The following is a 16,562-nucleotide window of genomic DNA, read 5'->3' on the forward strand; positions in this document are numbered from 1 at the left end:
CAATCAAATCCTAAAACTATGCTCATTGAATTTGTATAACAATTTTGGAACAATCATCGTTAATTCAAGAATCGTTAATTAAAACACTAAAAATAGAAATTTAAGTTTATCCGATACAATGTCTCCAAATTATGATGGAAATTCTTAGATTAATATAAGGACGTAACAGTAACATTTAAATTAAGTAAAATTCAAAGAAATACATATTTTTTTAACTAGAAAAGCAAAGTTTATCGAGATAAAAGCATTGTAAAAAAATTGTATTTAGCCAAACAAATTCCCTTTTGTATATTAGGGTTGGAAGAACACGTTATTTCCCAGAATGCATTAACTGGGTTATATTTCTTTGCATTGCAGTTCAGTAAATTCCTCTTCCTGTCTTTGTAATTCCAACTTAAGTTCTTATATGATTCACGTCCCCTTTCAATACAATGTGATTTTGTTATTTTTCTGTTTTATGATCCACCCAGCAGAAACTCATCACAGAAAGTTTCATCACAAAAGTACATGAAATACAGTAGCATTTCTTTAGGATTTTGAGATTAAAAGTTATTTCCAAAAATGTAAATCAAAGACATTTTTACTAATAAAACCTGTTTTTCAGGAAACATTACATAAATATACATTTATAATCAGTCTGAATTAATTAATTTAATTACAGTCTAAATTGACTTAAATCTAATGTAAAAACATAAACATAAAACCATTCCTGTATATCTCTGTGTGTGTGTGTGTGTGTGTGTTTCTATGCCGGTGGGGACTTCAACCTGAATGCACACAGACTCATGGGGACTCAACTAAATTGAGATCCCCATGAGGAAACAAGCTTATAAATCATACAGAATGAGTTTATTGAAAATGTAAACATGCAGAAAATTTTGTGTGATGGGTAGGTTTAGGGGTAGAGTTTGTGTAAGGGGATAGAATATACAGTTTGTACAGTATAACAACCATTATGTCTATGGAGAGACCCCACAAAATAGTTATGTGTGTGTTTTAAATTGTTTACATTTTTCAGTCTAGACCAATTACATTCATAGTTCAGAGCTTAACAAGGAAAGATGATGTACAGTTAGTGATATTTGAATGACTAATGAAAAGTACTAATACAGTATATATATATACATTATACATTATATACTTTATACATTATATACATTACATTTCTACTATATATATATATATATATATATATATATATATATATATATATATGAAGAGTTCAAATGCAAAAGCCTCTAAGTGCCATTTGAAATTTTCTTCTAAAATGATCATTTTTATCAAGCTTGTAAATTTAAGTTCAGTAATTTCACTTAAATGGCAATGAAGATTACCTATTAATTGTCATTTAATTACTGAACTTAAATATACAAGCTTGATAAAAATGGTCATTTTAGAAGAAAATTGCATTTAGAGGCTTTTGCATCTCTTCGTATAGTAAAAATGTAATTAATAGCGCTTCTTAATAGCGCTTTTAACAAAGGATTGTTCCAAAGCGGCTTCACAGTGTTAATAGGAAATTAAGGTAACAGAGATTGTTTTGGTTTTATAGCAGCTCTAGAATAAATTTATTTTCCAGCTAAAGTCAGTTTTGATTGATTCACTTCCGTTGCAACGATAATTATTAACTTACTAACACGACACCGTTTTAACAGAAAACAAGCTCTCTCTACACACACACACACACGCGTATTAAGGGCCCACTTCACAGGTATGTAGTCCTTCCCTAAAAAAACAACCCTCAACAAACTACTTGTCTTTTTCCTTAAAATGTATAATACAGAATTTGTATCGCTTCGGCGTAGCCACGCAAACCAGAACTATCCCGACAACGCTTTATCTGTAGAGGATGGGAGGGAGGCCTCCACAGGGAGGACTAGTTGACACTTCAGGACTGCGTCCAGAAGCAGGTCCTTCATCAGACCTGGATGTGGCCTGGATCCGGCACAAGAAGAAGAAGAAGAGAGAAAAATATCTCTCAATGCCTGTTTAATCATTTTTCAGAGCAATTGTTAGTAAAGACAGAGGGGTCTGATGTCTTAACCCGACATTGATCAAGACGTTACAGACTGTTCTATAACAGGTCTTGGCTGGATCAGCAGACCTACTTGTGTGCTGCTAACACGCCATATAAACACACTTGCTAGGGGTGATATAGATCTGAAGTGACTTGGTTCAGAAGTTATTGCTTTTCATCGTCATTTCTTCATTGTATAACAGCAGACATGATGACACAATGGCAGACTTCGCCTTTAAAAACGTCTAATTGCAGCATTCAAAAGTTCCCCATCACGTCTCAGAGGTAGCAATATCAACATAGTCAGCACACTGCCTAGTGCCCCACAGCTGAGTAAACAACATAATCTCAGTCCACGCTATTTTTTGATACTTTCAATTAAAACGAACGCTCGGTTTCTCTTAAACTCACACGATAATACGGTATCTCATGAATGTGAAAAGGAGGGTTATCATTTGTATAATCTCTGTTGAAATAACTATACGTATGGGCCCTTTTGCCCTCATTAAGGCAGCGGGGATTCGACGGCATGAGTCCGCAAGACAGCCATGGCGGCATGCCCAAATCCATGTGAGCCAGTGGTGATAAATATCTCTCAGTTCCTATGGTAATTTATACAGTTATGGGGATTGTTGTCATCGTTGCAATCAATTCACGCGTAGCGGTTTTCTGGCTCACGTGCAGCAGCCTTTCCCAATCCCTGCCGCATGCAGCTGATAAGTGTTCTGGAACAGAGAGGCAGAGCGAGATTGTGTTTCTGTGTGTCAAAGGATCAACAGGGCAACCGTGCAAAGCCGGCAATACCAGGCCCTCCCATGGATGCTATAGCGAGAGGAATAAGTCTTTCATTGGGTCTTATGTTTGCACTAGCATGTCAGTATGAGAGCAAGAGAGCGAGAGAGAGAGAGAGAGAGGGACAGGGACAGCCATAAGAGGAGTGGAAATTGTTCAGTAGGTTTGCTGTCACACAAACCCAGACACGACTGACTGAAGAACCAGATCCGGGAAGGAGACAAGGGCGCGTAAGCACAGCATAAACTTCGCTGAAGGTGTCCGTCTGGTGCGCTTCAACCGAAAGTGTAGAATAGGAAAATGCTACACCTGCTACACAAATAACAATACCAGAATGGCAAATGTTTTTCATTTTATCAACACAGAACAATAGGAAATAGGACATGCTGGAATGTCCTAAATCATGGAGTAAGAAATAGTCCTTTAAGGGATAGTTTATCCAAAAATGATTTACTCACTTTCATGTTGTTCCAAACCTGTATGACTTCTTTCTTCTGTGGAACAAAAACATTGGACCCCATTGACTTTCTTTGCCTGGGATCTTCTTTTGTGTTTCACAGCAGAAAAAAAGTCATTCAAGTTCAGTACGACATGAGGGTTGAGTATGTGATAGAATTTTAGCATGGCAAATCGTAACTATTTTACATTAGTGAATTGGTATAATTCATATGAATTCATACAATCTCATGTTGTCCGATTTTGCCCCATTGACGATTAGAGGAAAACCATTCAAACGTTTAAAAAAGAAAAGTAAAAATCTTACACTCCTGTACTATTCATTTAATAAAAATGCATTAAATAATTCCCACCTTGTAATATTTAAGTTTTATCATGAGATTGGCCTGGAAGATTATTTTAGGTGAACTATCTCTTTAAGTCTCCTTGAGGAAAACATTTTTGCAGACAGTAAAATATCATTAGGGTATCATTATCACAAAATATCTTATAATCTAAAATATCTAAATGGGCATGAAATATTGATTTAAGTTGAAATGATTCTATTATGTGAGAAGAAGCAGACATGAAACTAGTACAGCAGGAAATTGTTGCCTGGGAAAACAGACATTATTCAATTTAGTGTTCTTTACACAAAAATGTTTGACTGCTGAATGACTGACAAGTGAGAATCAAGCATTTCAAAGAATCGTGTATTAAAGTGTGGCTATAAAAACTGATTTAAAAAGTGTGGCTAACATGAATGTTGAAGGTTTGGTCTCAAATAATGACCCAGAACTAAGAGCAGCCTTTTTCTATTGTTCAAGTGGGATGGATTCAATTATGCATTACAAAATAATTTCTTAACACAAGACTGCCAACCACTGTAAAAAATAATCGTAATTTTAACGGTAAAAGACAAAAAATTCTGCAATGCAAAACTGTTAATTGGTTAACAGAAGGTTTCCGTACTATATACAGTAAATAACTGTGATAGACATCATGGTACACTGTAAAAAATAACCGTGATTTTAGCGGTAAAAAACTGTAAAAATGCTACAATGCAAAACTGTTAATTGGTTAACAGAAGGTTTCCGTACTATATACGTACAGTAAATAACTGTGATCATCACTGTAAAAAAATACTGTGATTTTACTGTACAATACAGTTTTTGAAAGTGAAAAAGAACAACTCATTGTATAATTTACAAGCGAAAAACCGTAAATTGACATTTCCACAATTCCCTGTGTGACACTTCACATTTTATGAATTTTTGTTGAAAAAACTAAGTTCCTAAGTACATTTGGGGTTTTATATTACATTTAATGTTGTTAAGTTAATGTTTATTGCATTTTTAAAATATCATGTGTTACCATGATGGTGTTTAATGTTTGTGTAAATGACACTTCTTAATAAAAGTATTAATCTTCTAATGGAAGACTACTGGGGATGAGCTTTGATTGTTCATGTAAGTCTCATCACTGCTGTGATGATTGTTGATTGTCAGTGTATTACAATGGTACAAAATATATATTAGTTTTTCAAAAGGTTGGTAAATCAACATTTTATCAGATAATGAAATACGGTTTATTACTGTAAATTTTAAGTTAAGTCTGTAAAACCATTACCATTCCTACCGTATTTTTAATGGTAAAGCTCTGGCAACCACAGCTGCCGTTTTTTTACCGTAAAAAATACGGTTTCTTGTTTTTTTACGGTTTTATTTTTTACAGCGTACAGCAATGGAAAACTACAATTATTCATTTGTCAGATGCTTAGTCAACAATATCCATTTGTTACTGCAGGTACATTGGCGCATTAGGTGCACGGGTCATATGTGACAACATTCCAGGGCTGGTGAACAAGCAGAGGCAACTCTGCCAAAGACACCCAGACCTCATGCAATCCATCGGAGAGGGAGCCAAAGAGTGGATCCGAGAATGCCAGCACCAGTTCCGACACCATCGCTGGAACTGCAGCACGCTGGAGCGAGACCACACTGTGTTCGGGCGTGTCATGTTGCGCAGTCAGTATTTATGCTACACTTCATCATCATCATGCAGTAATAAGACATGAACTATGCAACCCGGTATCATGTTTAAAAACCCCATATTTCATAAAGTATCAAACTGTTAGTTCAAATAAAGCGGTGTGCAGAGCTGAATCTCACCAGACCTGCCGTGAACATGCCAGAGCCGCATCAAAATCAAAAGAAAGATACAAGAAAGCACATTTTGCATAAAGAACTAGCTGGTGTACCACCCAGCACTATTACAGCTTTAAATGTTGGTAGGGACAAAAAGGTCTCCACTTCCCAAGAATAGGCGAAAGTCTGAGAAAGAGTGGATGTTCGCCAAATACAAGTGGCTAGTCAGAGGGGGTTCTCTACAGGCTGATGTATAAACAGTAATAGGAGATGTAAATATTTGTGCAGATGACTCTGGCAGACAGACAAAGCTGCTCTTTTTGACATATCACCCTCTGTTCTGGCTCAGTGCATGAGCTGGAGGAGGAAAATGAGCAAAATAAGGGTCGTTTTGCACTACTTTGGCAAAAAAACACATCTCAAGGCTATGAGTGCAATCGACCAAAGAAACTAAAGGTGAAGGAGTGTCAGCTTGAATCAGTCGAATGTTAGAAAGCTGTAGGGTGGCCTCCCGCACTTTTAGTTCAGCCAAGGGGCTTAAATCTAGAGATGATGTTAGAGAGTTGATATTACAAAAGCACAGTGGATTTTACATCATATTAAGAGCATTACACCTCATCAGCTTGCTTGGCTCTTTTAAAACTACTGAAAAGTTACTTTTTTATGTTAAATCACTTAGGAGGTTGCCACAAAGGGGTCTTTCACATCGGGCACGTTTGCGGCGGTCTAAGTGCGATTGTCGGGTTTCACACTCACTCGATTCCCTGGTGCATTTCTATTCATCTTGCGTCATCAAAAACATGCACAGAGCATGATGGAAAGCAGAATGCGGGTCAATATATTGTGTTTTTGTATTAGTTTAATTTAAAAAAAATAAAATATTTTTGCGCAGCAGAAATATTGCGCAGCAGAGTGAAAGATGTTTGGGTTTACTGTACATTCTCAGAAAAAAAGGTACAAAAGCTGTCGCTGGGGCTGTACCTTTTCAAAAGGTACACTTTTGTCCATTTTAGGTGCTAATATGTACATTTTAGGTGCTAATAAGTACATTTTTAGTGTGAATATGTACATTTAAGGTGCTAATAAGTACATTTTTAGTGTTAATATGTACATTTTAGGTGCTAATAAGTACATTTTTAGTGTTAATATGTACATTTTAGGTGCTAATAAGTACATTTTTAGTGTGAATATGTACATTTAAGGTGCTAATAAGTACATTTTTAGTGTTAATATGTACATTTTAGGTGCTAATAAGTACATTTTTAGTGTTAATATGTACATTTTAGGTGCTAATAAGTATATTTTTAGTGTTAATATGTACATTTAAGGTGCTAATAAGTAAATTTTTAGTGTTAATATGTACATTTTAGGTGCTAATAAGTACATTTTTAGTGTTAATATGTACATTTAAGGTGCTAATAAGTACATTTTTAGTGTTAATATGTACATTTAAGGTTATTATAAGTACATTTTTAGTGTTAATATGTACATTTTAGGTGCTAATAAGTATATTTTATGTGTTAATGTGTACATTTTAGGTGCTAATGTACATTTTAAGTGTTAATGTGTACATTTCAGGAGCTAATATGTCCATTTTAGGTCCAAATGTACATTTTAGGTACTAATATGTACACTTTAGGTGCTAATATGTACCACTAAGGTACTAAGGTACCAATATGCAGCCTTTGGGTACTATACTTCCTGAACAAGTGCGCTCCCAAGTTCGAGTTGCTTTCACTTTCATGCAAATCATGCCACCGTTCCAGTGCAAAACCAGCTCAGATCAGCCCTTACGTTCATTACCAGGTGTGCTCATTTGTCCACATGACAGCTTTCACATTAACGATTTTTCATGTGAAACGTGCCGTTTCAAACTAAAGTCAACATGCCACCCTGAAGTCTACATGAGACAGTGTGCATAACAGAAATTATACACTAAACATGAAATTCTTTTTGAAGCACAGAACTATACCACATTTTCAACATGCTAATATGAAAATGTTTGTCCTCCATCAGGTAGCCGTGAAGCAGCATTCGTTTATGCAATTTCCTCTGCGGGCGTAGTTTATGCCATCACCAGAGCATGCAGTCAAGGAGAGCTGAAGATCTGCGGCTGCGACACACACAGGAGAGGCCGAGCCAGCGATGAAGAAGGGGACTTTGACTGGGGCGGCTGTAGCGACAACATTAACTACGGTATCAAGTTTGCCAAAGCTTTTGTGGATGCCAGAGAGAGGATGGTCAAAGATGCCAGAGCACTGATGAATCTGCACAACAACCGCTGTGGGAGAATGGTAAGTGTCAAGATTCTCAAATGTAATTGATTATCATTACAAAATAAACTCCAATTGGTAATCAGGTTTTGACCCTGAAGGTTTTTTTTTTTGTGTGTGTGTGTGTGTGTGAAACATTGGGGGAGGAAATCAGCAAGCTAATTATAAAAACTTTTTAATCTGGGTTATGGAGTGGTTCATAGGTCATGGCCTGAGTTTTGTTTTCTCTAGGCAGTCAAGCGTTTTATGAAGACTGAATGCAAGTGTCATGGAGTCAGTGGGTCATGTGCTCTCAGGACATGCTGGTTGGCTATGACTGATTTCCGGCGAACAGGGGACTACTTGAGAAAGAAGTACAATACTGCTGTGGAGGTCATGATGAACCAGGATGGTACAGGCTTCATGGTTGCAGACCGAGAATACAAGAGAACAACCAAAAATGATCTAGTGTACGTTGAGAACTCTCCAGACTATTGCCTAATGGACCGATCAGCGGGTAAGCAACAAAGAGCGTTGAGTGTTTTTGTTTGTAAAAGTTGTTGCAACACTGAGTCCAAAATTCTCATCCGAAATTTTCGCGCATTAAAAATAGATATAACTTCACGTTGTGTCAATCACGTTTACACACTTCCTCGGAAACTTTCGTATCCAATTCAATACAATTCAGAGGAACTGAATGACAAATACAAAAAAATGCTTACAAAAATTTCGGACGAGTTGAAAGAAAATTGTACTTATTTAATTGTTACTGTATTAAGCACATCTCTCCAATTTTTAATACTGCGATGGAAAAAAATACATTCAATTCTAATTATTATGCTTATTTACATACAAATTGTTTCATTTAAGTATATTTTTTTCTGTAATACAGTAATAATTTAAATTTAACAAAAATGGTTATAGTGAGTAATGACAATCTAATGAGAACTACAAGAATAAAGACAATTATAAAAATCCCAAAATCCCAATATTTTAATGACGATTAAGCACATTATTCAGTTCCAATAAACGTAAAGTCATGATGCAAAACAGGTCCTAAAATATGCTTGATTTTGCACGCTTTTCTTAAATATAAATAGCGTTTAGATTTTTTGTTTTATTACAATTTGTTTCTTTTTTTGGTTTTGCGGCGGAATGTGACCTAGACTTGAAAATAGCGCAGTTGTCCCATGGCCATTTCTGTAAAGGTGCTGATCTCAGAAAACACGTTTGGCCTATTGACTAACAATGGAATAATTTTACTAATGTAACAAAAAAAAAACCTGCATTTATATTTCAGGTTCTCTGGGCACAGCAGGACGGGTGTGCAACAAGTCTTCCAGAGGCATGGACGGCTGCGAGGTCATGTGCTGCGGCCGCGGGTACGACACCACCCGTGTAAAACGTGTGACCAAATGCGAGTGCAAGTTCAAATGGTGCTGCGCCGTCGAGTGCAGGGACTGTGAGGAAACTGTGGACGTCCACACCTGCAAACCACATAAGAAACCCGACTGGCTCGATTTGACTTGACTGCCGTGGTCATAACTAATCAGCAGCTACTGGTGCTTTTCTGTTCTCAGGTTTTTAAAGTGGGCCAATGCATTGCAGGATGAGTAGTTTATGACTATAACGCTCTGATCTCCACTTGCAGAACCCTGAACTTTATCCGCCTTCAATGATGCAAGCGTAGAGATCACAGGCCAGTCTGGGGCACTGGTAGACGGTGGGTGTCATGGGAAATTATACAATGGGCATTGTCTGGTGTTTTATTGAACGAACTGTGATCAGGACACAATTCTTCCACTATTTTCAAACACCTTTAACTGATAATATGTCTGCCTATATACATCGAATTATGTTTTTGGACAGCTGTGATAAATGCAATAATGTGGTTTTAGGGAAAGAACAATGTACACAGCATCAAGCTTCCTAAATAGCAATAAATCGCATTTCACGCCAAGAATAATTCCATTTAATTGTACAAAATGATACTTTAAAGGACGATGTAAAAATTTTGTTAAAGAAGTGATAACTGAGTTACCCTTCATGATTTTAATACTCAATTGTGCACGAAAGAATAAGATCAATGATCAATGTATCATGACGCATATACCATTGTCATTGTATATCAGAGAAATATATTTCATCTCTAGTTATCTTTTTTAATACCCAAGCACTTAAACATCCCTTCTAATATGAGCTGCTTCTTTTTTTTTTTTTTTTTTTTTTGGTTTGATCCGATCATGACCTTTTTGAAATAAAAAGTCCAAACCATCTGACTATAAACTGTTCATGATGCACACATATGAAATTGTACGCTAAAATCTGATGGCTAGATTAGTATCTGACAATAAAAGTGCACACAATGAGCACTTAAGGTTGCTGGATTAACCAGAGTTTTCAAGTCTTTGAAAATACTTTTAGTTTAGGTTGAGGCAGTCAGTAGCAACTAAACAAGATACCTTCAAGATGTTTTGTGCATTAAATAATAGCTACTTTGAAAAATGACTCCACTCTGAATGTATTACTGCTCGCTTCATACATATGTCCTCATGTAAAACCCACACTAAATGCCAAATCATTGCTAAAATAAGACGGCAGCTTACTGAGATTGAGCAGTAAAAATAGTCAGGTTAGCATGACTCGCATTCTTCGCCATTTATTTTGTTGGTCTGAATGAAGCACCTTGGTTTGACAACACGGTTGTTTCTAAATTTGCTGTTAAGATGGATGAGTGAATGAAGGCGCGCTTGGGTTGTCATGCTGGTCGGTAATGCATGTCCAAAATGATGGCCCCATTAATCTAAAGCAACCTGAAACTTTGTCAGGGAAAGGCCATGCAAGCTTATTTTGTCATTGTACAAAATGTCATTGGCGAAAGAGACCAAAAAGGGAAGCCGTTGCTATACAAACAGGGTTTTTTTTTTGTGGCCACTATCTATAAAATTGCCAAAAAATTATTTAAAAATGAAAAAAAAAAAAAATTCACCAAAGATTGACCAATTTAATTTATTTAATTCAGCAAAATGATGAATAATGAAATTAACTTTACCTTCACAGTACAATTATTTTAACTTTCCAGCATTAGTAGACAGATTGATATGTCATTAATTATAATTACAAACGTCACTTTTATAATAAAATTTCAGATGATCATTCTCACTGCTTGAATTAAACCATGTATAATGTTGCAGTTCCTAAAAAAAACCCTAACTTTTTTTTAGCTTTATTAACTAGCCAAAGCCATTGTTTACTGATTTTTGGCACTCAGCGAGTGTTAATTTTGGATCCTGCACAGAAGTGATTCTGATCTCAAGCCATTCTAATTGGTGTCATGCTGTAAGACGGAGCTGCTCAGATTTGTTTTTGGCTCTGTAATTCTTAGATCAAGATTGAAGTCTCAAAGTGAGCCAATAGCTCTCTATTGTTACTTCATTTTCAGCATTGCATCCAAAGATACATTTTTCCAATTGTGGAATGTCAGAAATTTCCCACAGCTAGTCTGATTATGTTTTCCGTTGTTCAACAGTTCCACCTCACACCTTGTCTTTGCCAGAAAAACTTCTGTGTTGAGAAAGACTTGTGGAAAACATGTCAGAGTATGTTTACTTTTGAACATTGTAAAATTACCCCCTTGGCAGTGTGTAACCACTATGTGGTTAGTGTTGAAATTTATGCATGTTCCAAAACAGAATCGGCTAACATTTTAATTAGCGCACTAATCCGTACAAGGACATATTGATAGAGTCAATGCGCTGAAAGCTGAAATAGTATTCACAACTTTTTGTTCTTTGGAGAGGACTTTGTGTATATTCATGTGTCACATGACCATGTCCTCAGAGCCCAATATGTGTGTGGTCCTTACAACTACATTCATTTTCAGTCATTTGTTCAAGATAACGATCTTGTTATGCTGAAACCAAACCAGCTGTTTCAAAGCTGAAAAAAACTTGACCAATTATATCCTTCAAAACTTTCATATTAGGGTTCAGGTAATGGTTCAAATGGCATTTAAAAATTCAATAAAGTGATATAGGTTTTTCAAACTCCATGACCCTAAATGTTACACTAGCACATAACCTTTTGTGCTACGGACCTGAATGTTGCCTTAAATCATGAAAATGTCTTGAGGAGAGGTGTGCTATTACTTTTGTAAGCTATATTTATAAAAATTTTCACATGACATGGCAAACAATACTGAATGTGGCATTCAGGGGATTCTTTTGGTGACAGCAAGCACATAGCAACACAGTGAAAACCCTTCAAAACACCTTCGGAACTCCATAGAAATGCCCTGGCAACCACCCAAAACACCCTAGAAACTGTATACTGTAGAAACCTAGCAGCACACTTAAAATGACTTGGAACATCTTAGCAAATATATAGCAACGCCCTGGCTACCATTCATAAGCTCTTAGCATAAAAGTGATGGGTTTCTCACAAGCAAAATACAAATATTAGAAAATCTATAAAATATACATAAATTAATGAAATTGGACTTTAAACCACGACTTAAAAGCATCCCTACAAATACCCTTGCTCATACTGCTGCATTGGGTACTGTGAACTTCCCACTGTAAGCTTTAGTCCACAGATCCAGAGCAAGTGTTTGGTCTTGAGGGCAGATTTATAGGGGAGATAAGCGTTATATATACGTGACCTTTGGGGACGACTGTGGCTTGGCTCCCAGAAGCGAGTGGGTGTGAGCGTTAGCACGCTTGCTGTCAGACGGAGCTTACCAGGCCGCCGGTGTGGGATTAACACATAAAAACTCTTATCTTGTGAGTCAGCTGGCAAGAATGTAGCTCTTCTAAAACATTCAAATGCAAAACCGAGGCACAGCAGCACTCTTGTGAGTTCATTTTTGTTTAAAGATGTAAGGGGGAGTGCAAACCGTATAATATATATATACACACACACTCACCTAAAGGATAATTAGGAACACCTGTTCAATTTACCATTAATGCAATTATCTAATCAACCAATCACATGGCAGTTTCTTCAATGCATTTAGGGGTGTGGTCCTGGTCAAGACAATCTCCTGAACTCCAAACTGAATGTCAGAATGGGAAAGAAAGATGATTTAAGCAGTTTCGAGCGTGGCATGGTTGATGGCAATCTGCTCAGTTACTGGGATTTTCACGCACAACCATTTCTAGGGTTTACAAAGAATGGTGTGAAAAGGGAAAAACATCCAGTATGCGGCAGTCCAGTGGGCGAAAATGCCTTGTCGATGCTAGAGGTCAGAGGAGAATGGGCCGACTGATTCAAGCTGATAGAAGAGCAGCTTTGAGTGAAATAACCACTCGTTACAACCGAGGTATGCAGCAAAGCATTTGTGAAGCCACAACACACACAACCTTGAGGTGGATGGGCTACAACAGCAGAAGACCCCACCGGGTACCACTCATCTCCACTACAAATAGGAAAGAGAGGCTACAATTTGCAAGAGCTCACCAAAACTGGACAGTTGAAGACTGGAAAAATGTTGCCTGGTCTGATGAGTCTCGATTTCTATTGAGACATTCAGATGGTAGAGTCAGAATTTGGCGTAAACAGAATGAGAACATGGATCCATCATGCCTTGTTACCACTGTGCAGGCTGGTGGTGGTGGTGTAATGGTGTGGGGGGTGTTTTCTTGGCACCCCCTTAATGCCAATTGGACATCGTTTAAAGTTAGTTCCAAGATAGCTGGCTTGTATGTGGCATCTACGTGTACATATCTATGGTGAGATCCATGAAGAGATGTGGGAGCATCACCTTAGAAACAACCCAAAAAATCCTAGCAATACTAGCAACCACCCAGAACACCTTAGAAACAGTAGAACAATGCAACCATATAGTAATGCTCTGACATTCACCCAGAACTTCATAGTAATGTTCTAGCATCCACCCAGAACAACCTATCAGAATCTCTGTGAGTGTATAGGTTGATATGTTGGTATGCAATTGCAGGAACCAAATAGCAGTACTCTAGCAACCACCTATAACACTTAAAAAACGAGATAGCAACAGCAACTATCCAAAACACCTTAGCAACCACATTACAACGGCCTATCACCCATCCTGACCACACCTACTATGCCCACATAGCAACAAGAACACCTTGTGCATATAGTAGGTTGCTGTGGGTGGTTGTCAGGGTGTTGCTATTCAGTTGCTAGGTGATTGCTTACTGGTCCACAGATATGATATTCTAGTCCATAGATAAGGCTACCCTGATCTTATGAGAAAATTGTACTATTTTACACTTTGTGTAATTTAAATAGTTTGAATCATACAAAAAAAAAAAAAAAACCTGTTGCAAGGTTTGTGTTCAGGGAAGGAAGAGCCAGGAACCAGCAAAAACATTCAACATAAATTTGAATCCAAAAATAAACAAACTAAAGTAAAGTGGCAGCACAATAAACGTGCCTGTGATGGTCTCAAGCGAAACATATTCTCATCCTTCACAGCTATACGCCAGGATTTTTTTCCTGAGTTATTACCCTCTTTAAGCAGCATTTGTTTGCAAATATATATGACTGAATAAGCATTCTCCTGTGTGGGATGAGATCTACAGTAGCCATGCGTCACACTGCCAGTCTTTGCGGCTCTTTTCTATTCTACATTCAGTACCTTATGAAGCTTTATTCTGACCCTGCACAACCCCGTCTGACCGTTGAATGGGCGACTGCCAAAGAAAACAGGTGGTAGCGGGACGTTTGATGATCAGACACCATGCTTTTGTCTCATATGTAGCTGTGAACATCCATGTCCATGCCAAATATGTTGAGAGGCATAGCTGTGCTTTGAAGACACTGGAGCGAAACCTGGGAAAGAATTTTGAACAATGCTTTGTAACTTTAGCAGCCATCTTAGGTTTAACACTATACATAGGCTATGACTTTAAGAAACTTGGTAAATGACAAAAAAAATTATGAAAAAGTATATCACAACGGTAATGCATAACTGCATTATAATTATTGTTTCATATGTTCATGTCATATTAAGTCAGTGTTTACTGTAAAAGCATTATGCTAATCTTCCATTCCAAATTGAAAAAAATATCAATTACCAAAACTATAAATCCCAGTTTAGAAGATTTCGTCCCCACATCAGATGAGGTGGAAGCGCTCAGAGCGGGACAGGAACCTATGGAGAAGTGAGTTTATTTACAGGTTGGAGAAACCCACTTAGTGATGTTGACTATTTACAGTAGCTACATATACAGAAGGGGAAAAAACAATCTGCAAAGACACTATTTACAAAACTTAAAGTGCCATATGGAAACATGGAAGTAACAGTTAGTCAAGCACCCATAAATAATCCTTGCACATCAGAGGAACTTTGCCCTTCAATCTGTGGAGATTAAGGCTCAAATATAACATGGCAAAACTGTTAGCTGCTACTTCAGCAGAGGTCTGGATTATTTACACCTGAATAACGACACTGAGAAACTGTCACAGTCAAACAGTAAGAGTTCACCACTTACACCTGACCAAATAGAGACAAAATCCAGACTCACTTATGCAACCCTATTTGCTGCTGCCATTTAAGCCAACTATTCTATTCTCTTCTTGTTTTTGTAAATTTTGCACATTTAAAATTGTTCAATCTTTTATCGCCAACCACTAGCACTACCAGTAGGGATAGTTCACTTTGAAATTAATTTTTGATATGTTTTAGCTTACCTCAAGGGCATCCAAGATGTAGGTATTGTTTCCACAGTATTTTCAATTTTGATATTTTTTGGTCAAACCGTTGTTGTCTGTCAGTCATATAATGGAGATTTATGGGGCCCACCTGAAAATACTCTGGAAACAAAGACACCAACATCTTGCATGCCCTTGAGGTAAGCTAAACATATCATAAATTAATCTTAAAGTGAACTATCCCTTTAATTCGCAAAACTATTCCCTGTAAATGTGCTAGAAAACTTGCTATTCATTAGCTGCTAAGTTAATAGCACAGGAGAATTCAAAGGTGAAATAAAAGTATTTATTTTATTTATTTAAAAGCAACTATTTTCTCTACAAACCAGTGTGTTTATTATTAAAGATAATTAAAATAATATTATAACAAGTACCAGTTTGCTACATCAGCAGCATAACGAACTGTTTTTGTAGACAGCTAAAATCACAGGACTCGGCTCAAACCGGAAGCCTTGCACATTCAAGTTTGTTCAAGTTAAAAACGCCCGCGCCTGCTCTCTTACGTTAAAAATAAGGTGTACGTCGACTGTTTTTTTTAACAGTCTATGGTGTATGTGAGACAAATTTAGCAATTGCTGGTACAAATAAATTAGACAATGGTATTTATTTCATGGGGATGTTTTACTGACCTGCCTCCCGCGTGCGCCATACATTATCGTCACTCTGCTTGGAACGGAACGTAATTAAAGCCCGCCAATAAATCTGTCTTTATTAAAGGGATAGTTCACCCAAAAAATGAAAATTCTGCCATCATAATTTGCCCACCCTCAAGCTGTTTCACACCTGTATAAATTTCTTTATTCTGCTGAACACAAAAGAAGATATTTTTAAGAATATAGGTAGCCATATAATAATGTTTATAAAATAATAATAATAATTTAAAAAACAACCACAACAGAAAGAAAACGTTAGTAAAAACAGTATTTTGGAATGCATATTATTATTTTTGCATAAAATATTGTTTGAATTAAATGTGATTTTGCATATCTCTGCAAAGCCCTCTTGAATGTTAGAATGTCAGTCTTATGTTTTTTGTACAATCTTAATGTTTTACTTGTCTATTGACTTCCACCCATGTTTATAAAACATTTAATATTTTGTTGGTACATCTTAAGTCCTTTCTGCCTGACATTTATGTAAAGATACAGTATGTAACCATATTTTGTCAGACAGATTCATCAACCATTACCCAGATCTGCCTCATTAGCAGAACAGCACATCACA

General features: G+C 36.8%; 1 protein-coding gene and 1 long non-coding RNA gene across 2 annotated transcripts in view; one reads left to right on the forward strand and one right to left on the reverse strand.

Moving 5' to 3' along the window:
- wnt2ba (wingless-type MMTV integration site family, member 2Ba) overlaps nucleotides 1-9,922 on the forward strand; it is a 10,526-nt gene extending 604 nt beyond the window's left edge. The window contains exons 2-5 of the mRNA XM_039692951.2: nucleotides 5,051-5,271; nucleotides 7,408-7,685; nucleotides 7,896-8,160; nucleotides 8,944-9,922. Of these exons, the coding sequence (XP_039548885.2) occupies nucleotides 5,051-5,271; nucleotides 7,408-7,685; nucleotides 7,896-8,160; nucleotides 8,944-9,173 (994 nt within the window). The 3' untranslated portion in view covers nucleotides 9,174-9,922. The remainder of the gene's footprint in view (nucleotides 1-5,050; nucleotides 5,272-7,407; nucleotides 7,686-7,895; nucleotides 8,161-8,943) is intronic.
- Nucleotides 1-14,790, reverse strand: part of LOC148978126 (uncharacterized) — a 22,509-nt gene extending 7,719 nt beyond the window's left edge. The window contains exons 1-2 of the long non-coding RNA XR_016169552.1: nucleotides 14,702-14,790; nucleotides 14,263-14,456 (exon numbers count right to left, since the gene is read on the reverse strand). This is a non-coding gene — a long non-coding RNA (uncharacterized LOC148978126). The remainder of the gene's footprint in view (nucleotides 1-14,262; nucleotides 14,457-14,701) is intronic.
- Nucleotides 14,791-16,562: the final 1,772 nt, after the last annotated feature.

This window comes from Pimephales promelas, chromosome 8 (genome assembly GCF_988280905.1).
Source record: "Pimephales promelas chromosome 8, fPimPro1.hap1.1, whole genome shotgun sequence".
Classification (NCBI taxonomy): domain Eukaryota; kingdom Metazoa; phylum Chordata; class Actinopteri; order Cypriniformes; family Leuciscidae; genus Pimephales; species Pimephales promelas.